General features: G+C 43.6%; 4 protein-coding genes across 4 annotated transcripts in view; 1 reads left to right on the top strand and 3 right to left on the bottom strand.

The window, feature by feature from the left end:
* LOC144646059 (proproteinase E-like) overlaps nucleotides 1-1042 on the bottom strand; it is a 23600-nt gene extending 22558 nt beyond the window's left edge. Inside the window, exons 1-2 of the mRNA XM_078505585.1 lie at nucleotides 973-1042; nucleotides 1-114 (exon numbers count right to left, since the gene is read on the bottom strand). The exon at nucleotides 1-114 is cut by the window's left edge and continues 33 nt beyond it. Of these exons, the coding sequence (XP_078361711.1) occupies nucleotides 1-114; nucleotides 973-1042 (184 nt within the window). The remainder of the gene's footprint in view (nucleotides 115-972) is intronic.
* A 6042-nt stretch (nucleotides 1043-7084) lies between these two features.
* LOC144643905 (uncharacterized) lies at nucleotides 7085-9684 on the bottom strand. Its single transcript, XM_078503299.1, has one exon. It carries the CDS (start codon nucleotides 9566-9568, stop codon nucleotides 9086-9088), a length of 483 nt encoding a protein of 160 aa, XP_078359425.1. The 5' UTR covers nucleotides 9569-9684; the 3' UTR covers nucleotides 7085-9085.
* Nucleotides 9685-9806: 122 nt separating this feature from the next.
* Nucleotides 9807-12108, bottom strand: LOC144643199 (uncharacterized protein F54H12.2-like). The gene has a single exon (XM_078502388.1). It carries the CDS (start codon nucleotides 11858-11860, stop codon nucleotides 10457-10459), a length of 1404 nt encoding a protein of 467 aa, XP_078358514.1. The 5' UTR covers nucleotides 11861-12108; the 3' UTR covers nucleotides 9807-10456.
* A 6370-nt stretch (nucleotides 12109-18478) lies between these two features.
* Nucleotides 18479-20286, top strand: LOC144643825 (uncharacterized). Its single transcript, XM_078503198.1, has 3 exons — nucleotides 18479-19376; nucleotides 19497-19556; nucleotides 19692-20286. The coding sequence occupies exons 1-3, from the start codon at nucleotides 19341-19343 to the stop codon at nucleotides 20157-20159; spliced, it is 564 nt and encodes a 187-aa protein (XP_078359324.1). The 5' UTR covers nucleotides 18479-19340; the 3' UTR covers nucleotides 20160-20286.
* The last annotated feature ends 6114 nt before the right edge of the window (nucleotides 20287-26400 follow it).

Consider the following 26400-nt stretch of genomic DNA (forward strand, 5'->3'; position numbering starts at 1 on the left):
CACCTCCACCGCCGGCACAAGTCTTCGCACAGACCGTCTTGTGGTCTCCTTTGCAATCTAGTTCGCCCTTCTTTTTCCACTTTTGGCATTTTTTAGGTTTTTTGTCATCCAAACCTGAAAACAAAGAGCCGATAAATGTAATTGTTGTGATAAAAAAAAACGTGAAATTTTAACCTATATAATTCTGTTTCAACATCAACGTAACTATTTATGGAAACTCGTGATAACTACAACCGATTGAGTAAAATGTGAAAGAACTTTCTTTGATGTGCAAATATATTATCCGTATGTATAAAGTCTTGTTACTAGAATATGACAGTTAGAAACCTTCGTTGGCAAAAAATTGGTAGCTAAGAGTCCCCCTTAAGAACAAGACTGAAAAAGAACGTCGCTTGATAATACGTATTCGAAAAATTAAAACTATTTCTGAGTAACACCTTTCCATTTTGCAAACTTGACCCTGACTAGGTGGGGGTTCCAGGAAATAGTTAAATCTACTTGTAATCTAACAATTGTTTATGTTGTAGGTCAAATTGATTTTCAGGTTAAATCTGTTTTCAACCTAGGGAAATGTGTTTCAAACTGACTATGACAATAATTTGAAGAAATCTCAATTAATAAATTCAACTTGCTTAAAGGGAGTAAAAGAGTGTTTTCTTCAGGTTGAACCAGATTAACCTACAATAAGTGACAAAAGTCTTTACACATTGTCATTTTAGGACCAACTTTATTGTTATTTGTTCCAATTTCAAACCCGCTTGATTTTGGAAACCCTTGGATGGGGGAGTGGGGGTATTTTGGTGGAGTGCGATAAAAATAAAAAACTAATGGTAAATTTGCCATAGAAACTGCGAGGCGAAGTTAATGTGTAATTTGCTTTTGACTAAGATTGTAGGTTGAAAACCGATTTATCCTGAAAACCAATTTGACCTACAACATATAAACATGTATTTTCACAGAAAAGACTATTACCATATACGACACTTGCCAAGAAGGCAACAACGAACAAAACGTAGAGAACCACGCGCACTGAAGGCTTCATAGTCAACTGCAACAACATATTAAAAAGGAGGATATTGTTAAAAAGGTAGATTGAGGGTGCATTCGATTGAGAAATCAAGATTTCCCAATCAAACACGAAATCCAAAAACTGATTTTGACGCACTGAAATCTTTCTCCGAGGTGGAAAGGCCATTTCCGAGTTACCTTTTGCCTCTGTTTCAAAACGAGACTACGTGCGAAACCATTCATATGAAAATGAGTTTCACCTACTTGTTAGTCTATGTTCATGCAAATCAACTGACTCATTTTCATCTGAATTGTTTCGCACGTAGACTCGTTTTGAAACAGAAGCAAAAGGTAACTTGGAAATAACCTACTGCCGTTAAGAAATCCTACCTTGGACTTTATGCATTTGTCTTTGTTTTTTTTTTTTGTTTGTTTGTTTTTTTTTTTATTTGGGGGGGGGGGGGGGGGTGGGTGGGGAATCCGGAAAAGGATTTGCAAATCTGTCCTCGTGATCAGCGGTCTATTCTACTCCAATTCTGCGCTCGCAATCCAATGGGGGGCTTAAAGGGACATGGTCAGCATTGTCACGATATTTTAAGTCATTTTTCTGGTTACTTCCAAATTGAAGGAAACCTCAAAATAATAGTTGTGTAATGTAGGAAAACAACAAAGGAGTAATCAAAACCCGAAAATAACTATGGATGGTTTCGTTTGACGAAGATTAAGACGGATTACAACTGAAAAAAAAACCTTGCCAGGGACTTGCCGTGACTGAGCTCCTAGCAAACCAAGATGGCAAACAACTTTTGTTTAGCAATCAAAAGATTTAAAGAACAGGAAAATTACTGTGCATGTGCTTTATAACTGCTGGCAGATTTCATTTCCGTCTTCTGAAAAACAACAACGCGAGTTAACAGAAAAATTATCACGGATGGTCTTACCAAACACCAAACTATACTGCTCTGAAATAACATTTTCCATACTTTAAATATACACATGTTTTGATTTGAGTGCAAGTTAAAACTTTCGATATAAAGATTTTCAAACAAGCTAAGACCAGTTAATTTCAAACAAAATCTAAATAAAACCTAATTTCCAGTTTTCCTTATGAATGTTTGTGAATCAACGAATTATCGGGGCTTGTTTTCCCAACAATCTATTATATGATTTTACTAAGTCGCCGATGATTGCAGTTAAAATCTGTTCGTAAGGTTTTATGAATGAAAAAATATGTTTTCTTTGGCTTTTATATCGATGGTAATTAATATTTTCTTTGAAAGGACTACACTCACAATTTTATTTTCATGTAAATCCAACTACTTTCATTTGACTGGTTTCCGTACCGTTAAAGCAAATGTCTTGTTTGCCGAATTTTCCGCGTGACTTTGCAATACGAAAATTTGAGCTTTATGGGTCGTCTCTCCAGAAAGTTTGCATATTTAACAATTATCCTGCAAAATCGCGCGGAATATCGCCTGATACTTAGCCGACGAGGCAGTAGGCCGAGTTGGCTAAAATCAGACGATATTCCGCAAGATTGAGCAGGATAATTGTTTTATTATTCAACAAATTGTCAAAGAAACACATTTTGCACATAGAAAAACTGTAGTTGTGCAGCGCTTTACAAGATTTCGGACGAATCTTCGCAACCTACGAATATCGCAGGATATCTGTTATGTACGGATGACAGATATCGTTAACATTTTGACCATATATGGGCAGCGCGCGCATCTGTTGAATAATAAAAAAGCATATAAGCTCCATAAATTCATCATTTTCTTCAACTCTCAAAAGACAGTTATTTGGTCTTATCTTATCGAACGATTTCCTTAACGGAGTGATCCTTTTGGAGTATTTTGCCGAAAATTGGGGAAGACGAGAAATACAGCCATCATATGTTGGCTGGTTTTTGTTGTTCGAAATTTCTTTAAAATAATTTTGAACGAGCTGTTTAATTTGAGAGATACAAATGTGCTCACCTGTGTAATGCAGTGCCTTGTACAGCTATCCAACGTCGTCAAAGTCTGTTCGTGGAAACAGGCCCTTTTATTTATTACACCTCACACCTAATCAAATCATATATTCTTTTGATGGTCACGTTTTCGTTGTTTAGGTACTTTTGAGTTAACAGAAGAATGTAAAGAAATTGTCACTAAGACAAAAACTGCTAATTTTCTTTTCAAGTACAGTACATTTTGTTCATATTCCTAATGAAAAGAGAAATTTCAGCAGACTTCCTAGATTTATCCAGGAATGGTTCTGGGTTTTTTATCTCGTCCATTTTGATAGTTTTAAAAATTGTTGCCGCTACCTTTCTATGCAATAATTCTCGAAGAGAAGGAGAGGATCATAGAAAGTTGTTTTTAGTATGTGTCAATGCATTTTGTACTGAAGGCAAGTTTCACACCCTACACTTGATTCTTAATGTGTTCTCAAGCCATTTGGGAGGTACTTGAACAAAGGTTAATGTAATTGCAGTAGTAAAGACCGCTTACGTTCGGACCTAACCAATCACAGAGCAGCATTTCTGCGCATGCGTAAAGGGAAAACCACGTGACGTAGAGGGGTGATGACGTCATAGGAGTCGGTCCCAGGGTGTCCGAGTGTGTGGGTTCCAGGCCCCGACGGCCAAAAAGCGCTCGCCCCAGTCCCCCAGCGGAAATTTGGGGTGGGAAAATATGGCAAGGGAAAAAAGGTCACGTGACTCGGAGGCAATGACGTCAAACAGACCACCCAACCCTCTGCGCGTGCGCGCCCCAGCTCAAAACCAACCACAACGACGCGGGTAGTATAACAACCTCCGGTAGTGTAACGGTTATCACTCCTACCACTAAAGTAGGCAATCGGGGTTCGACTCCTCGCTGGGGGCTTTTTTTCATGTTGTCTTTTTTTTTTTTATTTAAAATAGGTTTGCGTTCACTTAGAGGAAGATAAACAAGTGAGACAATGGTGAAGCAGTTTGTGTTTTTTTATTACTTGTAAACAACGAAAAGAATTAAAAGTGTGATGTTTTTAAAGTTTCAATTTTGTCTTGGCTTGCATGATGCGTTTAACAATGCGTTCAGTCTTGGTCTTTTTGCCCGGTAACTTGTCGATGGCCTTGATCATTTTGCGGTCTGCCTTCCACTTCTCTTCTAAAGAGCGAGCCTTTCCGTAGTCGATGTCGTGCTGTTTAGCCAAACGGTCCAGCCTGTTGATGCCGGGATCGCCTCGTTTCAATCGCTTTTCTAGTTTTGTTCCAGGTCCCATGTATTGATAACCAGGCCAGTGAAATTCTACTCCCGTCTTGGCCAACAGTTTTTGTATGTCGACTTTTCCTCCCGCCTGGGTCCATATTTTGCGGTTCAACCACTCCTTCCTGATCTTGGGAAGTCTCGTCTTTTTTCGCGTTGTTTTACGTTTCTTACTGGGCATGTCTGCGTCTGGTGCGTCGCCCTTCGGCCCAGTCTTCCCAGCCTGGTAACGGTTTCAAGGTCTCTACGTCGGTCGGTCGCTTTCGTCGTTTCTTGCGTACCGGTTTGTCGGAGACTGACGACTCTTCCGTTTCCTTAGGCTCCTTTATAGACGCAGGCGGTTGAGGCATGATGGTGGGCCCCTGTTTCAGTTCCTTCATCAACTTGTTTTTTCGGCGCATGAGGGGTTTGAGTTTGGCAACGGCTAGGCTGGAGGGGATGCTGTTGTTGTTGACGAGTAGTATAGGTAGGCGGTTTCACAGTGAGCCAATCAGATTGCAGGATTATGGCAGTGAACCAATCACAGGTCCGGATATAGACCACGTGATCCCTTAGGGACCCACGTGACCAACCCCTCCTACGTCATCACTTAATGAATTCAAGATGGCGGCTTTACTTTTAATTTATTCAACATGGTGAGCCCGGATATGGGTCACGTGGTACCTTAGGGACCCACGTGACCAAACCCTCCTACGTCATCACTTAATGTATTCAAGATGGCGGCTTTACTTTTAATTTATTCAACATGGTGAGCCCGGATATCGACCATGTGGTTCCTTAGGGACCCACGTGACCAAACCCTCCTACGTCATCACTTAATGTATTCAAGATGGCGGCTTTACTTTTAATTTATTCAACATGGTGAGCCCGGATATGGGTCACGTGGTACCTTAGGGACCCACGTGACCAAACCCTCCTACGTCATCACTTAATGTATTCAAGATGGCGGCTTTAATTTTAATTTATTCAACATGGTGAGCCTGGATATCGACCACGTGGTCCCATTGGGACCTACGTCATCAAAGCCCTCCGATATTCGATACTCGATACTCGACATTCGATACTCGATACTCGATATTCGATTTTCGATATTCGATACTCGATACACGATATTCGATACTCGATATTCGATTTTCGATATTCGATATTCGCGATACACTCACACTTCATAGTGAGTTAGCAAGACCACCATCCCTTATATATTGCTCGCAAATTGCCATGCTTTTTCAAAGAATTTGGGTCGGCGATACTGAGAAAAAACACGCTTGTAAAGCTATTTTTTAAAAAATCACGTGAGAGAGGGGGGATGGGGGTATCCCCCTTTCTCGGGTGTACTGGGAACGAGTAAGAGAGGTGTGACTATAATTGTTTGCTCAAGTCGGTGATGGAATGCAAATATGACACCATGTAAACGTTCAACGTGTTCTTTAATGTGTTCAAAGTTACACAACATTAAAGTTTCAACTTTTTCTTGGCTTGCATGATTCGTTTGACGATGCGTTCCGTCATGGTTTTACTTCCAGGTAATTTGTTGATGGCTTTAATCATTTTCTCGTCGGCTTTCCACTTGTCCCTTAGATTCTTGGCGTGACTGTAATCGATGTCGTGCTGTTTGGCGATCTTGTCTAATCGATTGATGCCCGGGTCCCCGCGTTTCAATCGCTTTGCCAATTTGGTTCCGGGACCCATGTACTGATAACCGGGCCAGTGAAATTCGATTCCAGTCTTCCCGAGCCACTTCTGAATGTCGATCCCACGTCCGCGTTGTCGTCGCCGTGTCGTCTTTTTTTCAGTCCTCTTCTTCTTGGGCTTCGTCATACTCCAATTTTCGTCTCAACTTTTTGCCTTTGGCCCAATCTTCCCAACCGGGTAATGGTTTCAGTTTCTCGGCTTCCGTTTTTCGCACAGCTGGCTTTTTCCTCGTCTTTAGTTTCTCTTCTAAACTCTTGAATCTCTCTGCCAATGTCGGTTTGCCCGCAGGTGCCGTTTTTGCTTTCTTTGTCGCCTTCGGGGTGACTGTGGGAGGTGATTTCTTGGCACTCCCTTTTATGAGTTGTTTCAACATGGTCTCCACGGGTCCCGTCACCAAACCTACATTCTCCAACTCCTCCTCCTCCTCCTCCTCCGCTTCTTCGCCCGGCCGTCTGGCTGTTACTCCTCCCATGGGAAATTGACGTATCCGTTTGGTCAAACGAGCCCGTTCGCGAGCGAGAGGTTTCACTCGTGCCACGGCGATACCGTCGGGAACGGATTTATCTTTTAACAGCAAGTGACTTTCGGCTGCTATGCGAGCCGCTTTGTTCAACAATGCATTGTCCGTGATTTCGCCTTTGTAATATTGCACCAAACGATTCAAGTCTTTAGCGGGAACCATCACGACTTCCTCGGTCATCTTTGAAGTATTCTTCCAACAAGCTTTCGTAACACCCTTGCCAGTAACGAACTTCCTCTTCTAACTTGGCTATGCGCCTTTTCAAGTCGCTTCTCGATGTACACTTGTCGCTACACTCCTGGCACAGTACTAGGGTCTTTCCTTCCGGAGTCTCTTGCCTCTCACGAATGCAATCTTCGCACTCTGCGTCGTATTTTAAAGCCAAATAGTCATGATTGACGCGGGCGTAGGCTTCGTGCCAATGGTCTGCTCTTTTTTCCCACTCTGCTTCTCTGTCCGCCGATTCGCGTAACATTTTCATCATTGTCTGGAGGGTGTTTTGCAGAGACATGCTTGGTAGATCTGTTGCAGTCCTTTCCAAAACCCGCTACCCTTCTGTGACAGGAGACCTTCTCGCCTTCTCTTCAACGAGTTTCTGCGCTTACCCAGTTCGCGCAAGACTTTCTTATATCGTCGCAGCTTGGCGGTGATCGGTGGACTGAGCGGAATGCGGTTCTTGAGCAAATTCAATACCATCTCACTCACGGCGTTGATCTGATCGGCGTTGGCGTGCTGTAACATCTCTTCTCGCTTGAACCGATTGGCTTCTCTCAGAATGCTCTCCAAGAACGGACGCTGTCGACGTAATCGATTCATACTTCCCACGGGGCTGGACGTCGGTTGTAACTACCGGTGACGCCCTTTGCCCCCATTCTCTTATAGCGTTTGTCCTTTCCCAATTTATAACCCAACTTGCCGGCAAACTTGAGTATGTCCAATAAACCCTCTCCTCTCCACACGGGGCCTCTTTTAGGTTGTTTTCGTCTTCTCCTTACTATCTTTCTTCTTCGCACCATCTTGTCGCAGAATGCAGTCTGTTGTAACTACCGGTGACGCCCAATGCCCCCATCCTCTTATAGTGTTTTTATCTCTTTTTCTTTCGAGTGGCTGCATCCAAGGCTTTCTTTGCACCCCAACCTGCAGCACCCGATGCAGCACCCAAAGCGATTGCTTTTCCACCCGCGATCAAAGCTGGTATCAAGGCTGCTAAGGGTAAAATACCACCCTTCTGTCCTATTCTTCTCCTGCCAGCACGTCTCCGCCTTTGCGTCACACGTTTCTTTCTCCTCATGGTCCTATCGTCGTCGCGGTCTACGTCTATAATGATTTACATTATCCATTATCCCTTTAAATCCTTGACTGGCCAATTTACCACCCAACGTGAAGAATGTGGGTGAAGGACCCGAGAGAAACATGCTGGCCCCCTCGGCTATCTTGTCCACCAAACGATGTTTACGTCTCGCGAGAGCTCCACCTCGCTGCCTCCTTCTTCTGGCCTTACGTTTCGTTCTTCCCATCCTACCATAACTGTCACTTCAGACGGGGGTACCTTCGGATTTATCGTGTTGTCGTTCGTACGCTTGCACGTACTTGTCGGCCACGGGCGGCGTGAAATCGGTGATCGTGTCATCTAGAGTTTGCATCTTGATCAAGAATCCTTCTAGTTCGTCCATCGGAAGACCGCGCGCGTACGTTCTCAATTCGATTAACGTCTTGTCGTAGGTGGTGTAGGCAAAACGACATACGTCCACTTTGAACGAATATTTCTTGAAATCGTTCCAGCCCTTGACGACAGTCCCAGCTGAAGTTAGGCATGCCACAATAACACTATTTTCTGTAAGGGAACCCGCAATGATACCCGCTGCCACGATGAATAAAGCCAAAGCGTTCAATGAAGCATGACACCACTTAAAATGGTAAAACATTTGACGATGACACCACCACTTTTTGTGGTAAAAGGTATACAATCCGTCCAATCTGTGTAACAGGTCTGGATCCAAGTTCGTCTTTGAACCGTTTAGTAGGGACATCTTTAATGGCTCACTCTCGTCGAGGTACGACGAACGGTCGGTCGTCCCCCGTCTTTATAGGTCGTAGTGATGGTGTTTGTCGTGGTGATGCCTGCGATGCGACGTCCAGCCGCCACTTGACGTTGATCGTTGAACAGCATTTGCAATTGACGTTGCATGTCGTCTTGATTCAATCGGTGTGGACCACCCGTTAGCGTTCCTTGACCTGCAGGTACGTTGGACCTCGAGGAAGAAGGTCTCAAAGTCCCCGTACCCACTGCAGGAGACGGTAATTGATCCAAGTACCGTCTTAGGACTATGGGGTCGATTCGATCCAATGTCTGTTCCAATCCCCCTCGGTTGACGTTGATGATCGGAATGGCACTAGGACTGGTTCCTACTCCTGCTGGCGAATGTCTTGACATGTCTTTCTAGCTCTCTCTTCTAGTGTCTGGATCAATTCGCTGAAGTAAGTCTCGTTATATTCTCTCACGAATTTCCACATCTGTCGCTTTTCGGCCAAATGTAGCACGGTTTGCATGGCGTCGTAGTCCATGTCCTCTTCTCTCATACGCTCGAAATGACGACTGCACAGGTCCAAGAACGCGAGCCACACGTGATCGTTACGTACGAACCTCTGGAACGAATCTGTAACATCTCATGCATCCCTCGCCTTTTAAGAGGTGGCTAAAAATCCGTCTGTCGTCGCCACTGGCAGGGTGTAGATCCAATACCATGTAACCAAAGGGTCTTTCCGTCGTCTTGGTGTAGACGTCCATCACATCTTGCCATCGGGAGGGAAACGCTTGTAACAGTAAATTCCTCATGCCCAATTGATCGCGAGGGTTCTTGAAAGCCACGATGTAATGCGCATTTCGAGAAATGCTCTTGGCGTATTTTCCCGGCGGAAACATGTCTTGACACAAGTACAGGACGGTGATGTTCCTGTGGTGGGAAAGTTTGGTGAACAGATCCAATACTCTCTTGTCGTTTCCTCCTTCTTCCATCAGATCGTCCAATACCATCACCCCTCCACGGGGAAACCATTTGGTCAAATCTACTTCTTCGGGAATCCCTTCGTGAAATTTCACGCCTCGCTTTTTCATGTTCGCGAAACCGTCTTGCCAAGCCCCAAAACAGTAATGAATGGTCTCAGGGGGTGTACTAAACAACTCTTTTGAGTGATTCAAAAGTACCGACTCGGTAAAACAAGTCTTTCCGCAGCTAGAGGGGCCCAACGATCAAAATGCTAGAGGGCATCCGAAAGCTAAAGGCTTCACCGCGCTCCATGGCGAAATGACATTCGTCCAAAAACGAGCAATGATATAAGCATGTTGCAGAAAAAAAGTCTGCAACGAATCCCGATCTCCCGAGCGACAGACGACACACACCTTATTCATTTCAACGTTTTTATTTGTCATCTCACAACAACAAGTGTCTTACACCGCAGAGAGACGGTTCACAATCCTGATGGTATTCCATCTTACAAATTTTGTGCCACGACCTTTCCTTCGAGATCAATTGCTTCAACATTTGCCCAACTTTATGATCATTGTACACGTAATCGTGTTTCTTGAATCTCGCTTCGAATTGACTCATGCTACGTCCTTCGGCCCTATCGATGAGATACATCAGCGCGTAATCGCCGCAGCTCTGACTGAACAACGATTGTAGACTCTGTCCGTTGCGCTCCACGTACTTCCAATGAGCGTCCAACCAATCTTGCAACGGTTGCGCCGTCTGGTACACCTCCAGGGGTAAGGCGTAACTGTCCAACACTTCGCACACGTTTCCATTCGTCCACAGAGCGATCCAATGCCGACCGCGCATGTAGTGAGGATCGGTGTTGACGATGTACCCGCGGGCTTCCGTCTTGAATGGTTTTCGAGGTAATCGATCGCAGGCCACTGTCCCGTAAAAGTAAGGTTTCAACCAAGGGTGATGTCTGGCCAACTGATCCAACTGTACGTTATTCAAAGTCACTTTCTCCATCACTAACGCTGGTACACGTCGTACAACACGGCTTTGTTCTTGTCTATCTCCAAGAGATTCTCAAACTCTCCGTACACGATGATGGTCAAGTTCACAGCTGGGTTGGCTCCAAAGTTCAGCTCTATTAGTAGATTTCCGGCTTGCTTGGGGTTCATCCTGTAACTGTCCACGCATCCGTTGGCCACGTTGTCGAACACGAACAACGTGCAATTCTTTCCTTGTCCCCAATCGTCACCTCTCACCATGTTTCCTTGCTGCTTGCACAGGCAACCGGTGGCTTGCAAGAAACGGTGGTACCCTCTGAGATCTTTGGTGCCATCGTTGTGGACCAACTCTAGCGTCTCGTAAGGATACTCTTCTCCTCCCACGAGTTGTTTTATGCTGCTCATTCCAAACTTCTGAAAACAGAAGGGATCGTTGACCACGTTCCCGGTGAAGGCTGTGGACAGTACCATACCCACGATCACGCGGTTGGGAATTCTTCCTTGGAACAAGTTGGTGCATTCGTACCGTCGTTGATCGCCCTGCATGTTGAAGGTCCGAATCTCGCTTCTCACGGTCGGGTAACTCACCACTTGACTCTTGGTGGTCATCTCATCCATCAGTCTCCTGTACGTCGTGGGATTGAGACGCACTTGACACAGGTACATTCGAACTTTGACTTCCTCGGCCGTCAACTTTCCTGCCAGACCCACTCCGTTCAAGAACACGTCGGGAGAATTGAAGTACATCTGTATTCCTATCTGCACTCTGGGTACCAACAACTTGCTCAGATGAAACACTTCGATGAGGGGTTTGAAACGCAACACGTGTCGCTTGCCTTCCGTGTAATTGGCTTGTTCTGCTTTAGAGTTCTTGAGAGCCTCCTTGTGATTGGCGGTCAGGGCTACATAGTCTGCGTGTCCAGCTCCAGCGTTGGCTGCAGTGTTCGTGTTATTGTCCGTCCACGTGGCTGGGAAATCGATATGATTGTACCATCCTTGAGGTTTCAAGATGGTTTCTCCATCACGTCTGTCGTAATTCAGTAACGTTTCCAAGAAGGCTCTGTAATGGTACGTGTCCGTCTGGGGACTGATGAGAGTACCGTTGAGACGCACGCTGATTTGCTTGAACAGAGAATGGGCTAGATTGTTGACGGGCCACAGCTTGTCGGCAGCTGCCACGTTCTCATCGTTGTCTTTCTTCAGTTGCAATTCTACCTCGAAGAAGCTACGGCTGAGATCGATGTAATCTTCTTGGGGGTCGATCTGAAACTCCACCGGATTGATGCCTGTGGTGTAGGTCTGAACGGGGACCATCCGATACGACGAGACGCTGACGTCTGTCGGTGGTACGGCGAATAGATCCAATCGAGGATTGGCCTCGCGTCTCGACTGCGGGTAGGCGCTCGAGATGGTTTCGGTCATCGTCTTCTCTTCCTTCTTCCACTGCGCTTCCGTAAGGTCTGTATCCAATCGTAGCCAGGAGGCTTTCTGACCTCGGGACCTATCCACCCGCCCTTTTGTACTTTTCGTCGTCGCCTCTTTTGTCCCAACAAGGCCTGGTTCAAAAGTGCCAGTGAGAATCCTTCTCCCCGCTGTCTGACGGGGGCGCGTTTGGATCGGACCAGTCTGGACGATCGCGAGTAAACGGGATTCATTTTTCGCCAAAGATGTCGTTCAGTTTTCTCTTGACGTTTCGTTCTATGACGTTTTTCAGTTTGCGTTTCACGACTCGTTTAGGACCACTCTTGGCTCCTTGACCCGCTTTACGAATGCGGTCCGCGACGCCGCGCCCACTTTTAAATCCTCTCACGGCTCCACCCAGAGACTCTCTCACGATGTCGGCCAAAAATCCGTTCCCCTCTTGAGGTGGAGGATCGGGTGTGAAACGCGTCAGGGCACCGCCTCTCATGTTCGCTTGATATGTAAGGTCACGATCGTGTTGCCTTCGCCAAACTCCACCAGTTTACCTGTAGTCTCGCTCACTTGCGTTTCAATAATGTCCACAATCTGGTTGCGGAGTGGAATATATTGTATGTGGAGAGGTTCAAAGTACTTGATACCTTTTCCTTCACGTTGAAAGTGAATTTCCCGCAACAGATCCGTGACTTGATTTCCCACCACGGAACTACCACCCACATCTGAGTAAACGAAAAGCGTACGCGATGCATCTCCAATCACTTTTTGGAAGGCTCTGTTGAGTTTCACAAAGCGCCAGTTACAATAGCAACTCAAGAAAAGCTGTCCATTCTCAACAACCCAGAAATTTTTCTTGCCCTCTCCAAAATCATCCACGTCTATGGGATCGGGTATCGTAGCGTGGTGGCATTCCGGCTTCAGGTTCGGCCCGAGAAACACGTTTTCTTTCTCGTCCTTTTTTACCCATCCCATGTCAAAGGCCAAATCCTCGTTGAAAGACATGTAATATGGGACGCCTTCAGTTTTCACTTCCGAGACGTCCAAGTTCGAGTTGTCGAGGACTAGTTCTTCACCTTCCCACTTGAACGTATATTCCCACTGCTTTCCATTATCGGGCGACTTGGTCAAGTCTCCCACGATACGCTTGTATTCTTTGACTTGATCGAACTTGAAGACCAGGGCTTTCATGAAACTGAGGCCATCCACGATGTTGTCGTCATATAGAATGTCCTGGAACGTCAGATCGGTGGTCACCGACTTGCTTTGCACGCGACCCTCCTTGTCTTTGCGCTTGAGCAACCACTGGGCACTCAAGAGAGGAAACTTGAACGACTTAAAGCGAGTTAAGTCGATGCTGGCATCTGGCACGGAAATGCTACTCAATCCCACTTTCCAACCGGTTCCTTCCAATCGTAGCGGGTGAGGTAATCGCACCTTGAAAGAGTTTGCTCTATTCTCTGGAAACTCGGTTCCGCTGCTGTGACTGGGTAACGTGACGTAAAATCCTTCCTCGTGGCTCATGATTTTTTTAGAGCCGTCTTCGCGATCCAGCTGTCGTACTTGTCTGGCCAGCCTTTCCAGTGCACCAACACTTTATTTCCTTTGCGTTTGACGATCTTGTCCACTCTGAAGACATCGTCGTCGGACACTGCGACTTTTTGTAGATCTTCTTTGTAAAACGTACCGCGTACGGCGGAGTCGTCCAGCTCTTGGATCTTGTAAGTCGTGACGGGTGGTCCCGGACGCACCTCTCGTATCACAAACACTTCTTCGGTCCAGCCGGGTAAATACCCTTTCTCGAACGTGCGAAATTTCTTGTTCAATCGCACGCGTTCTCCCACTTTTAGCGCGGTTTTTCTTTCTCTTTTACCCGACGACAATCTCTTCGCGTACAGACGTTCCCACACTTTTCTTTCGTTACTCGCAGTCACTTTCTCGGGGCTGGTGCCGATGCTACGATGGTGGGATCCGTTGTAACCTTTCACCAACGCCTGGAGTACGGGTAGGTAACTCAGCGTGTTCTTGGCGGTAAAGTAACGGTACATGCGTTCCTTAAGAGTGCGGTTGAAGCGTTCCACGATGCTGGCTTTGGTATCTCCGGCCGTGGAAAAGTGGTGGATGCCTTCCCGTTTCATCAACGCGGCAAACGTCTTGTTGTAAAATTCTTTCCCGTCGTCGGTCTGTAGGTTCTGAGGTTTGCGTCCATCGGCTCGTTTCAAAATCTTGGCAAAGGCGTCCGACACCGTTTTTCCCGTCTTGTCTTTTAGGGGTTCCACCCAGGCATATTTAGACAAGACGTCGATCACGTTGAGTAGATATCTGTGACCCTTGTTGTATTTGGACAACGGCTGCGTTTCCACTAAATCGGCTACCCACTGTTGGTCGACGTTAAACACCAGGACCGGTAACGTGGCGAAACGACGTCTGCGCGGTTTGTGAAGGGTATAACCCAAATCGCGCTCCAATACTTTTTTGGCTGTGTCGACGGATATCTTGTGCGTTTTGGCGAATCTTGTTATCCCGCCCAAGCTACCCGGTTGAATGGGATCGTGGTAGTCCAAAAGTATCTTCTCATCCTTTTTCAGCTTCTTTGGCATGTCGACGATGCTCTGACCACCTTCATATAAGTGCCGTGTAATTTATGAGCTGCCTCTTCGATCGTGGCTGGATGAAGTTTGTAAATGGAGGCAAACAGCTCGTCGGGATCTTTGAAATGTCTCAACCATAATATAAACGGTATCAATCTGAAATAGTTTTTTTCTATGTGAGTGGCTTCGAACACTCTCCATGGGGAGTCACTTGTATCTTCCGGTATATCAATACCCCTCCCAAATTCAGCATACGCTTTCTCGCACAATCGTTTCAACCACTCCCACTTTCCATACAGATCCATGACAAATGAACTTTTATTTCAAAACATCAATTTAAATAGCCCGCATCAATAAATATGTTATCAAAAGATTTTGTACATGTTTCGCAACTTCTAGGTCTCCACAGCTTGGCTTTTTGGTAGTCGTCGCCCAGGTAAGCTTCGTCTTTATCCATGGCGCAACGGTTGCAGAGATCTCTGTCTAACAATCTATCCGCTATTTCTTGCCAGCGATTGCTTTCTAGGCGTTGCAATTTTACTTGAGTTGCCAGTTGGTTGCACAGTTCTTCGTACGTGTTTGCGTCGAACGTGATGGGTTGTTTCAAGTAAGCAGACAATGTCTGGCTTAGGGCTACACTCGCTCTCAACGGTGCGATGAGATCTTCTAAACCACTCCGTTCGTCAAAGTCGAAGACGTTCGCGTTCAACCAGAACGAGACGCCGTTGCCAATGGGCGGCGGTTTGCGAGACGTCACGAAGAAAAAGGCTCGCTGCAATGGCACGTAAACAAATTCATTCCAATGTCTATCCCAGAGATAACCGTGCCCAATGTCTTTGAGGGTCGCCATCACGGCTCCCTTCCAGTGAGGGTTCTCTTTGAGCCATTCACTTTCGGTGACGCGGTTCTTGGCACACCCGCGCTCTTTCACCATGTCCTCGAAGACATAGACTCTCCTTGGAATGTTTTCGGGTATGGTGGTGGTGGTGGGAAAGTCTAACGACAACACAGTGATTCCCGTGTCGGTCTGGATCTTTTTTTCTAGCTTTGTACAATTGGTGTAGAAGAGGCGTTGTTCCAGGTCCATCCAGTTTTTTCTCGTACCCATGTCACTGCTCTTTTCTTGCTTCCTCCGAGCCTCTGTATAATGCACTCTCCAGATCACACAACCAATGCTCTTGACACTGCATAAACGTGTAGCCTGCTTCCATGCCACGTTTCGCGCGCTCCAATAGGTAATCTTCGTCCGACTGAAAATCGTCCCTTTTTAGATCCCTATAGTAAGGCAATGGTTCCCAGTCCTTGGGATCTCCTTGTACAAAGACACCGTTGACTTGTTGGGTTTGAGTTTGAGTTTGGCTGGAATCGCTCTCTGTGCTTTCCATCGCTACAACTGAGTCGACAAATGGACGCGCAGCTCTTTTTATACGTTGGATGACGTCACCTGGGTCATTGCCGGTTGGTCGGAAGAGGTCACGTGTTACCTCTCTGGTTGGTTCGTGCGTATTGACGTCATCCGAGAGTAGAGTATAAAAGCGCCGTGTTGTCTCCTGTTAGTCCTCAGTTGGAGCATCGAGAGCACCATGGACGTAGCAGAACCCAAAAAAAAGCGACAGAGGAGAGGGACTGGAAACCCCAAGAAACCCAAAGTCCCCCGTAAAAAGAGACATCCTACAAAGACGAAGATGGAGTTGAAAGAGGAAGTGTTGGAGGAGGGTGAAATTTTCGACCCCGACCAGTTCCTGCAACAGACCTTTGAGGACGCGGAGCGCGACCCGGTTTGCCCCGTACACAAAGAACCGCTGACCAAGAGAATGACGGACGGGGGATGGGAGTTCTACTTTTGCCCCCACACGAGCGAAGGCACCATCTGTTTCATTTGCACCGGTAGCGCCCACATTGACCAGTACGTGGTGGCGGTCAATCAACAATTACCGGCTTACTATTATTGGAACATGGATAAGATGAAATGTTACTGCAACGAGAGTCTCATTCTGAGCATGTCGAAATCAGAGAGCAACCCGGACAGGATCTACCTCAAGTGCAGAAAGGGTAAATGCCGGTTCTTCCAATGGGCAGACAGTGTTCCGTTTGGCAAGATCAAAGCCTGGCTGGAAGGAAAGGAATATGTGGGAAACGAGGATCCCCTCTACTCGAGAAGGTCTGGACTGGACTCTAGGGACGAATTTGGATACCCCAGAAGAGGACAAGACGTGGTGGATAGACCGCAACGAATTCTGGATGGGAGACCCGCCTTCAAAGTACAACACTACCCACCCCCGGTCAAGGATTGGATTGGTGATCTTCCCTTGGACGAGTCATTGGTCAAACAGTGTCAAGAGCAAAAGTTTTGGGTGGATGGAGAAGGGAAAATTATTCTTCCCCCGGAATTGGCTGGCGTGAAGTACGACTCGGATGAAGAGAAAATGCTGAGAAATCAACTGTATCTGAGATGCATTTCCCAGAAACAATATCCTAATTTGGATCATTGACCCCTTGGCTTAAGAGATTTACAGGTTAAACATTTTCATATATTTTCTACGTCAAGCATCAGAGTGCAGTTGGCTCTGGCATGACTCCGGAAAACGTGTGCATGATCTTGGACTTGGAAGGTTACTTTGTGGAGAAGACGTTTCGAGTACGCGAGTTGGGTTATTACACTTGGCAAGAAAAGTTCGGACGCCATGCTTTCTACATGAGAATGTCGTGGTGCAACTTATCTTCCAGAGACAGAAAAACCGTGTCTTACGTCAAATACAACGTGCACGGACTGACGTATCAACCCAGAAAGGAAGAAAAGGCCTACGAGTATTACAGGGTGGAGGAGGTGATGTGGGATTTGTACGAGGAGACCAAAACCCCCGAGAGAACCGTGGTGGCTTACAAGGGAGGACACGTAGAAAGAGACTTGTTGAACAAACTGAACATTCCTAGCGTGAATTTAGAACTGTACGGATGTCCGAAATACGACGTGTTGAAAGAGACAATTGTAGAACCTTTACCTAGTTGCGGTTTTCATCTATACGAAGGATATTGTCCAATGACCGAATGTCATGCTTTCTGGTTATGGTATCACACTTTTGTTGTTAAATAAATTTAAGAATTGCTCCATGCCGAAACTGAACGATAGATTCAATCGCCTAAACAACAACAACAATCCTCTACACCCTTGAGTGTTTTTTTTTTCGACCAGCCATATTGTTGGGAGTCAACATCTTCGGTTTAGAAGCTAGTTTAATTTTTGTCCTTTCATTTCAGGGCCGCAAAAACAAACAAACAAACGCATTTGAACAACAACAAATACCGCACGCTAAATTATATTTTTTCGCGAACGGTAAAAATCACAACAAAGTCGATGACACTTGTGTTTAGAGTCTAAAAAATGCGAAAGAGTCGGCTCAATAACTTACATCGAAATAATATCTTTCATGGTTGGACATCCCCTTGATATAAGGGTCGAAACAAAAATTTTTCTTCGAGAAAAAACATTTGAACAACGGCCGAATGAAAAATGAAAAATTATATTTTTTAGCGACCGATGAAAAATCACAACAAACTCGATGACACACTTGTTTAGAGTCTAAAAATGTGAAAGAGTCGGCTCAATGACTTGCTTTGCGTTTTACTAAATTAATACCATTCATGGTTGGACATCTCTTTGATTTAAGGGCCGCAAAAACATTTTTTCCTCGAGAAAAATGCATTTGAACAACGGCCAAATGAACTGCACGCTAAAATTATATTTTTTTTGCGACCGGTGAAAAATCACAACAAAGTCGTTGACACCCTTGTTAAGAGTCTAAAAATGTGAAAGATTCGGCTCAATGGCTTGCTTTGAGTTTCACTGAACTGATATCGTTCATGGTTGGACGTCCCTTTTGATTTAAGGGCTGCGAAAAAATTCTTCTTGGAGACAAATGCATTTGAACAACGGCCAAATGAACCGCTCGCTAAAATTACATTTTTCTCCAAACGGTAAAATCACAACGGAGGCGGTGACACATTTGTTTAGGTTTTTTAAAAAACGTTAAAGCTTCACTTCTAGGTGGCTAGATTTTTAATAATATTCTGAATCATAGTGGGATGTTCCTTCGATTTTGGGACCGCGAAAAGATGAAGGCGTTTGAAGTTGTTGTTTACGAAAGACATGCAACGACAACTGCGAGAGCAATTTCGCTAAAAAGAATAATTCAGTCCACCAAAAACGACTTGTTCATTCGTAAAGTTCGGTTTCTTCTTTTTTGACCATAAACACAACTAGACCAAAAAACCTTGAACGAAATGAACGGGTCTAAAACCTTCTTCTTCTCTACTATCCTCGGTTCATGATGGCCGCACGAACAAAAACAAACCACTCGTCAAGATTTACAACGTAAGCAAATTTATTTTTCGCAGTAAATACAATTTATCAAACGCTCTTCGTCTTGTACAGTAGAGTATGGAGACATTAGCTCACCTTAAAGCTTATATCCTTCTTGAAAGAGCTGTAATCCGACAAGAAAACTTCGTCCGTTTTACTGTACTTTTCCGAGAAAGAACACACGCGGGTTCATAGAATTTCGAGAAAGATTCTCCACGCGCGTGCGTCGGGATTTTTTTCCCTTGGGGGGAAATCCCAGGATTTTACCCTTGTGGGAAAATCCCGTCAGCTTGGGATTTTACCCTTGTGGGGAAAATCCCGTCAGCTTGGAATTTTACCCTTGTGGGGAAAATCCCGTCACCTTGGGTGACATTGATCATGAGATCTCATTGGTTCATTCTGTATCAGGTCACCTCGATTGACCAATGGGAATACTAGAGCCCAGTTCTTCTGGGATGGGAAAGTTGTATAAAAGGAGCTACTTTGCTCATTTATTCACTCGCAAACATAGTTTGCTCTTGAGCGCTCAAAGAAGAAGATGGAAGCCAATGAGAGGCTAGAAAGTGACGAAGAGGTGCTGAGAGAAGTCTTAGCCCTCGAGGATAAGATAGAAGAAGAAGATGGTTGACGAGAACTCGAGCTCTTTTTATTCACGTGCGTTTTTTTTATTAATAACATGTTTTGGTCATCGCAGGGTGCAAGCACAAGTGGTGAACAGCGCGGTATTCAAAGTCAAGAAGACTCCGAGGAAGAGGTTACTAGTTATTAGAGTAGAGTGAATTCGTGTAACCCGTTTTTCATATGCTAATATGCTGTGTAATATTCTAATGAGCTGTACAGTAAAACAGAAAATTACGGACATTCATTACCTTGTTTCCTTTGTTTCAAGATGGATGTTCCTTTTGAATTTCAACTGAGAGCCCATGTAGATCGGCGAGTCAGGAGATTTGGTCTCCACATCAGAAACTTTACCGGACGATTTGTGCAGACAGGTGGTGGCGCCGGAGTAGAATCCGCGCCCCTAGGACCGCGCCCCGTACTCGTACAACAGATTGCCAGAGCCCTGCAGAGAGCCGTGCAGCAACATATCTTGGATGATGGAGCCGTTGGAGATGACGATCACTTGTTGATCAACATCAACAGTAACAGAATTCAAAATGCTTTTCATTCCAGACGGCTGACAGTGGGAGAGTGGAGAGAAAACACCGTCGCTGCCAGACAGTTGTTAAAACAAATCAGTGACATGCTGAACAGTAATCAGACTTTTCAAGTGGACGACACGTTCAACCTAAACGTGTCTCACATACAAAATCCAGGCCGAGGTGGTGATCGTCAAAAATATAAACCCGGTATCTAAGGGACAAGTGGAAAGCCGACGAGAAAATGATTAAAGCCATCAACAAATTACCTGGAAGTAAAACCATGACGGAACGCATTGTCAAACGAATCATGCAAGCCAAGAAAAAGTTGAAACTTTAATGTTGTTGAACTCAATAAAGACGTGGTTAAACGTTTACATGTTGTCGTATGTGCATTCGATCACCGACTTGAGCAAACAAACAAAACTCTCGTACTCGTTCCCAGTACACCCGAGAAAGGGGGATACCCCCATCCCCCCTCTCTCACGTGATTTTTTAAAAAATAGCTTTACAAGCGTGTTTTTTCTCAGTATCGCCGACCCAAATTCTTTGAAAAAGCATGGCAATTTGCGAGCAATATATAAGGGATGGTGGTCTTGCTAACTCACTATGAAGTGTGAGTGTATCGCGAATATCGAATATCGAAAATCGAATATCGAGTATCGAATATCGTGTATCGAGTATCGAATATCGAAAATCGAATATCGAGTATCGAGTATCGAATGTCGAGTATCGAGTATCGAATATCGGAGGGCTTTGATGACGTAGGTCCCAATGGGACCACGTGGTCGATATCCAGGCTCACCATGTTGAATAAATTAAAATTAAAGCCGCCATCTTGAATACATTAAGTGATGACGTAGGAGGGTTTGGTCACGTGGGTCCCTAAGGTACCACGTGACCCATATCCGGGCTCACCATGTTGAATAAATTAAAAGTAAAGCCGCCATCTTGAATACATTAAGTGATGACGTAGGAGGGTTTGGTCACGTGGGTCCCTAAGGAACCACATGGTCGATATCCGGGCTCACCATGTTGAATAAATTAAAAGTAAAGCCGCCATCTTGAATACATTAAGTGATGACGTAGGAGGGTTTGGTCACGTGGGTCCCTAAGGTACCACGTGACCCATATCCGGGCTCACCATGTTGAATAAATTAAAAGTAAAGCCGCCATCTTGAATTCATTAAGTGATGACGTAGGAGGGGTTGGTCACGTGGGTCCCTAAGGGATCACGTGGTCTATATCCGGACCTGTGATTGGTTCACTGCCATAATCCTGCAATCTGATTGGCTCACTGTGAAACCGCCTACCTATACTACTCGTCAACAACAACAGCATCCCCTCCAGCCTAGCCGTTGCCAAACTCAAACCCCTCATGCGCCGAAAAAACAAGTTGATGAAGGAACTGAAACAGGGGCCCACCATCATGCCTCAACCGCCTGCGTCTATAAAGGAGCCTAAGGAAACGGAAGAGTCGTCAGTGTCCGACAAACCGGTACGCAAGAAACGACGAAAGCGACCGACCGAAGTAGAGACCTTGAAACCGTTACCAGGCTGGGAAGACTGGGCCGAAGGGCGACGCAGCAGACGCAGACATGCCCAGTAAGAAACGTAAAACAACGCGAAAAAAGACAAGACTTCCCAAGATCAGGAAGGAGTGGTTGAACCGCAAAATATGGACCCAGGCGGGAGGAAAAGTCGACATACAAAAACTGTTGGCCAAGACGGGAGTAGAATTTCACTGGCCTGGTTATCAATACATGGGACCTGGAACAAAACTAGAAAAGCGATTGAAACGAGGCGATCCCGGCATCAACAGGCTGGACCGTTTGGCTAAACAGCACGACATCGACTACGGAAAGGCTCGCTCTTTAGAAGAGAAGTGGAAGGCAGACCGCAAAATGATCAAGGCCATCGACAAGTTACCAGGCAAAAAGACCAAGACTGAACGCATTGTTAAACGCATCATGCAAGCCAAGACAAAATTGAAACTTTAAAAACATCACACTTTTAATTCTTTTCGTTGTTTACAAGTAATAAAAAAACACAAACTGCTTCACCATTGTCTCACTTGTTTATCTTCCTCTAAGTGAACGCAAACCTATTTTAAATAAAAAAAAAAGACAACATGAAAAAAAGCCCCCAGCGAGGAGTCGAACCCCGATTGCCTACTTTAGTGGTAGGAGTGATAACCGTTACACTACCGGAGGTTGTTATACTACCCGCGTCGTTGTGGTTGGTTTTGAGCTGGGGCGCGCACGCGCAGAGGGTTGGGTGGTCGTTGTGACGTCATTCCCTCCGAGTCACGTGACCTTTTTTCCCTTGCCATATTTTCCCACCCCAAATTTCCGCTGGGGGTCTGGGGCGAGCGCTTTTTGGCCGTCGGGGCCTGGAACCCACACACTCGGACACCCTGGGACCGACTCCTATGACGTCATCCACCCCTCTACGTCACGTGGTTTTCCCTTTACGCATGCGCAGAAATGCTGCTCTGTGATTGGTTAGGTCCGAACGTAAGCGGTCTTTACTACTAATTGCAATCACCGGAAAATAGCCAATCAGTTTGCACTTGAATGGTGATTAATATTTTCTTTGGAAGGACTAAACTCGCAATTCTATTTTTATGCAAATCAAAAAATTTCCACATGAATGGTTTTACACTAGGATCGATTTGAAACAAGGGCAAATAAAATAACATTTTAGCTAATGTCTGCCACTGCCATTAGCGAATTACTTTTCAATTGTAAATTTAAAATAATCTTTACTTCACAAAACCATGCTATTTTTCTTAAAATGTCTTTTTTCGCTATATAGTCATTTAATGCGCTTTATCTATCCATGAATTTTCTGAAGTTTTATTATAGTCATTCTATTGCGTCCACCGAAAAAAAAAATGCCGATATTTGGTAACTTGTGCAAATATCGTCTCGCATCTCAACTGTTCTGCCAAATTAGAAAAAAGACTGAGCAATCATGAGCATTCAGTTAATTAAATTTATCAATCTAACGGATTTTCCATACTGTTAAATAAGAGTCAAAATGACTTTTTTTAAAAAAAAATATTGGTATGACGATAAACGGAATTTGTCTTCAGTCTTTTCATTTACATTCAGTTTATTAACAATTTTAAGTCAGTGTAAAATGAAGGTTTTATTTTACGTACTTTCCTCGAATGCATCTTGTGAAGTTATGAAAGTTTTCCCATGCACATTTGATGTTAAAGGTTTCTCAAAGGAACTGTGTGCATTTTTTTAGAAACGCAAAAAGCGGTAACTTGTTTGATAACTTGTACAACTATCGGCTTCAACTCATTGGTCAAATCAAAACAAGAGTGAGTGCTAGCAATTACGAGTTTTCGATAATTTTTTTAATCGTTTTAAAACAGATATTAAGAGGCCGTCTTTCTGAAAAACACCCACTCAAATTCGCGTCAAAAAATTATTTTGCCTGAAACTCTGGCAACTGAAAGACTTTACCAAGGCTAGAACTAAAACAGATTTGGTTTGATTTAAAATAATTTTCTGGCCGCGTTAGGAGCCATTAAATATTTTGCCCCTTTGGGCCCGCGCAACGTCTGGAAAATTAGCAAAATAGGCATTTTTCGAGCCCCTGTCAAATATTTCATTCGCATCGAACAACGACAACTTTTATATCAATTTGCTCATAAACACTTCTGGTTTTCTAAGAAAGTAGCAAGTTTTCCCTCGATTTATCTGGAAATGCGAAAACAAGGAAATAAAATTCTGATAAGCTAGTGAACATAGCTTGTACAACTGCCTCGATCGCCTCTCAGGACTATCCGGCAACATTTGTGAAATTTTTTCTCTTGTGAAACAGGGTTTTTAATTGGATTCTTCCTCACACGAAAACAAGCAAATATTCTTTTGATAGTAATGTTGTTAACCTTCTTTTGTGTTAATGTTAGAAGTTAAAGAAATTATCACAACGACAAAATGGCTAATTTTCTTCTCAAATGCAAAACAAATGTGCTTCATTGTCTCAATAAAAGTAAAACTTCAGATTTACCTTGGAGTTACAAAGAAGTGGTTTTGATTTAATTTTTTCTTGTCGACTTGGTAAATTGACATTTTTGCCGTTCCCCATCGTATGTAATAATTCTTGGAATGAAGCCGGCGGGGATCAAATCATAGTCACCACTATGAACGGAAAAGAAAACGTTTGTCTTTTGGCTTTATTAATAGTAACAAGTAACAGTAACAGAGTTTATGCAAATCACACAATTTTCATATGAATTGTTTCACACCAGTGGTCGTTTTAAGACAAGAGCAAATAGCCGGAAAATAATCCTAGGAAAGGCAGGCAAAAAAAAATTACAATGAATGTTCCGAAAATTCTAGATCTCAAATCGTCTTCCGAACAGATATTTTAACGAAATATTCCGTTGGGTGACCTTGCTTTATAACGGCTGGCAGATTTCATTTCCGTCTTCTGAACAACAACAACGCGAGTTAACAGAAAAATTATCACGGATGGTCTTACCAAACACCAAACTATACTGCTCTGAAATAACATTTTCCATACTTTAAATGTACACATGTTTTGATTTGAGTGCAAGTTAAAACTTTCGATATAAAGATTTTCAAACAAGCTAAGACCAGTTAATTTCAAACAAAATCTAAATAAAACCTAATTTCCAGTTTTCCTTATGAATGTTTGTGAATCAACGAATTATCGGGGCTTGTTTTCCCAACAATCTATTATATGATTTTACAAGTCGCCGATGATTGCATTTAAAATCTGTTCTTAAGGTTTTATGAATGGAAAAATATGTTTTCTTTGGCTTTTATATCGATGGTAATTGATATTTTCTTTGAAAGGTCTACACTCACAATTATATTTTCACGTAAATTCAACTATTTTTATTTGAATGGTTTCCGTACCGTTAAAGCAAATGTCTTGTTTGCGGAATTTTCCGCGTGACTTTGCAATACGAAAATTTGAGCTTTATTGGTCGTCTCTCCAGAAAGTTTGCATATAAAAGCATATAAGCTCCATAATTTCATCATTTTCTTCAACTCTCAAAAGACAGTTATTGGTCTTATTTTATCGAACGATTTCCTTAACGGAGTGATCCTTTTGGAGTATTTTGCCGAAAATTGGGGAAGACGAGAAATACACCCATCATATGTTGGCAGGTTTTTGTTGTTCGAAATTTCTTAAAAATAATTTTGAACGAGCTCTTTAATTTGAGAGATCTTTATTGCTGCATGTTAGGATAGAAATAAATTTCTGATACACATACAAATGTGCTCATCTGTGTAATGCAGTGCCTTGTACAGCTCTTCAGATGACTCTCCTCTCTGGACTATCCAACGTCGTCAAAGTCTGTTCGTGGAAACAGGCCCTTTTATTTATTACACCTCACACCTTATCAAATCATATATTCTTTTGATGGTCACGTTGTTAAGCTACTTTTGAGTTAAAAGAAGAATGTAAAGAAATTGTCACAAAGACAAAAACTGCTAATTTTCTTTTCAAGTACAGTACATTTTGTTCATATTCTTAATGAAAGTGAATTTTAGCAGACTTCCTAGATTTATCCAGGAATGGTTTTGGGTTTTTTATCTCGTCCATTTTTGATAGTTAAAAATAGTTTTAATGTTGCCGCTGCCTTTCCTATGCAATATATCTCAAAGAGAAGGCGAGGATCAAAGAAAGTTGATTTTAATATGTGTCACTACATTTTGTACTAAAGGCAAGTTTTGCAACCTACACTTTATTCTTAATGTGTTTTCAAGTCATTTTGGAGGTACTTGACACAAACTAAGGTTAATGCAATGGCAATCACGGAAAGACAGGCAATTAGTTTACACTTTGAATGGTAATTAATATTTTCTTTGGAAGGACTAAACTCACAATTCTATTTTCATGCAAATCCAACTACTTTCATATGAATGGTTTCACACAAGGATCGTTTTGAAGCAAGGGCACATATCGTAATAACAATGGCCTTTTTTTAAGGAGCTAATGTCTGCCTCGGCCACTTGTGAATAACTTCTCAATAGTAATGTTAAAATAATCTTTAATTGGCAAAATTATGTTATTTTTCTCCAAAGGTTTTTTTTCGTTTATTAGCCATCTTATGCACTTTATCTATCCATGTATTCACTAAAATTGATTATAACGAGCATCCTTTTAAAATCTACCGAAAAAAAGTTAAAAAGCCGATATTTGGTAACTTGTAAAGAAAGTCAACATGATTTAAAACAATAATGATATGACGATAAAGGAAATCCTCGAGTGCAGCATGTAAAGTTATAAAAGTTTCCTCATGCAAATTTGGTGTAAAAGGTTTTTTCAGGGGACTGTGTGTATCCTTTTTTCTAACGCAAAAAAACGTAACTTGTACAAATATCGGTCCAGACTCATTTGCCAAACAGAAACAAGAACGAGTAATCACGATTATGTGGTAACTTTTTGTATACATGTTTTAAT

The sequence above is a fragment of the Oculina patagonica genome, chromosome 1 (assembly GCF_052425735.1).
Source record: "Oculina patagonica isolate OP01 chromosome 1, crgOcupat, whole genome shotgun sequence".
NCBI lineage: Eukaryota > Metazoa > Cnidaria > Anthozoa > Scleractinia > Oculinidae > Oculina > Oculina patagonica.

Excerpts from the sequence above, each read along its gene's own strand:
- LOC144643905 (XM_078503299.1), bottom strand. The coding sequence starts at position 9,568 with ATGAAAAAGCGAGGCGTGAAATTTCACGAAGGGATTCCCGAAGAAGTA.
- LOC144643199 (XM_078502388.1), bottom strand. The coding sequence starts at position 11,860 with ATGACCGAAACCATCTCGAGCGCCTACCCGCAGTCGAGACGCGAGGCC.
- LOC144643825 (XM_078503198.1), top strand. The coding sequence starts at position 19,341 with ATGGAAGCCAATGAGAGGCTAGAAAGTGACGAAGAG. Across the intron at positions 19,377-19,496 it reads GGCTAGAAAGTGACGAAGAG|GGTGCAAGCACAAGTGGTGA; the intron begins GTGCTGAGAGAA and ends TGGTCATCGCAG. Across the intron at positions 19,557-19,691 it reads AAGAAGACTCCGAGGAAGAG|ATGGATGTTCCTTTTGAATT; the intron begins GTTACTAGTTAT and ends CTTTGTTTCAAG.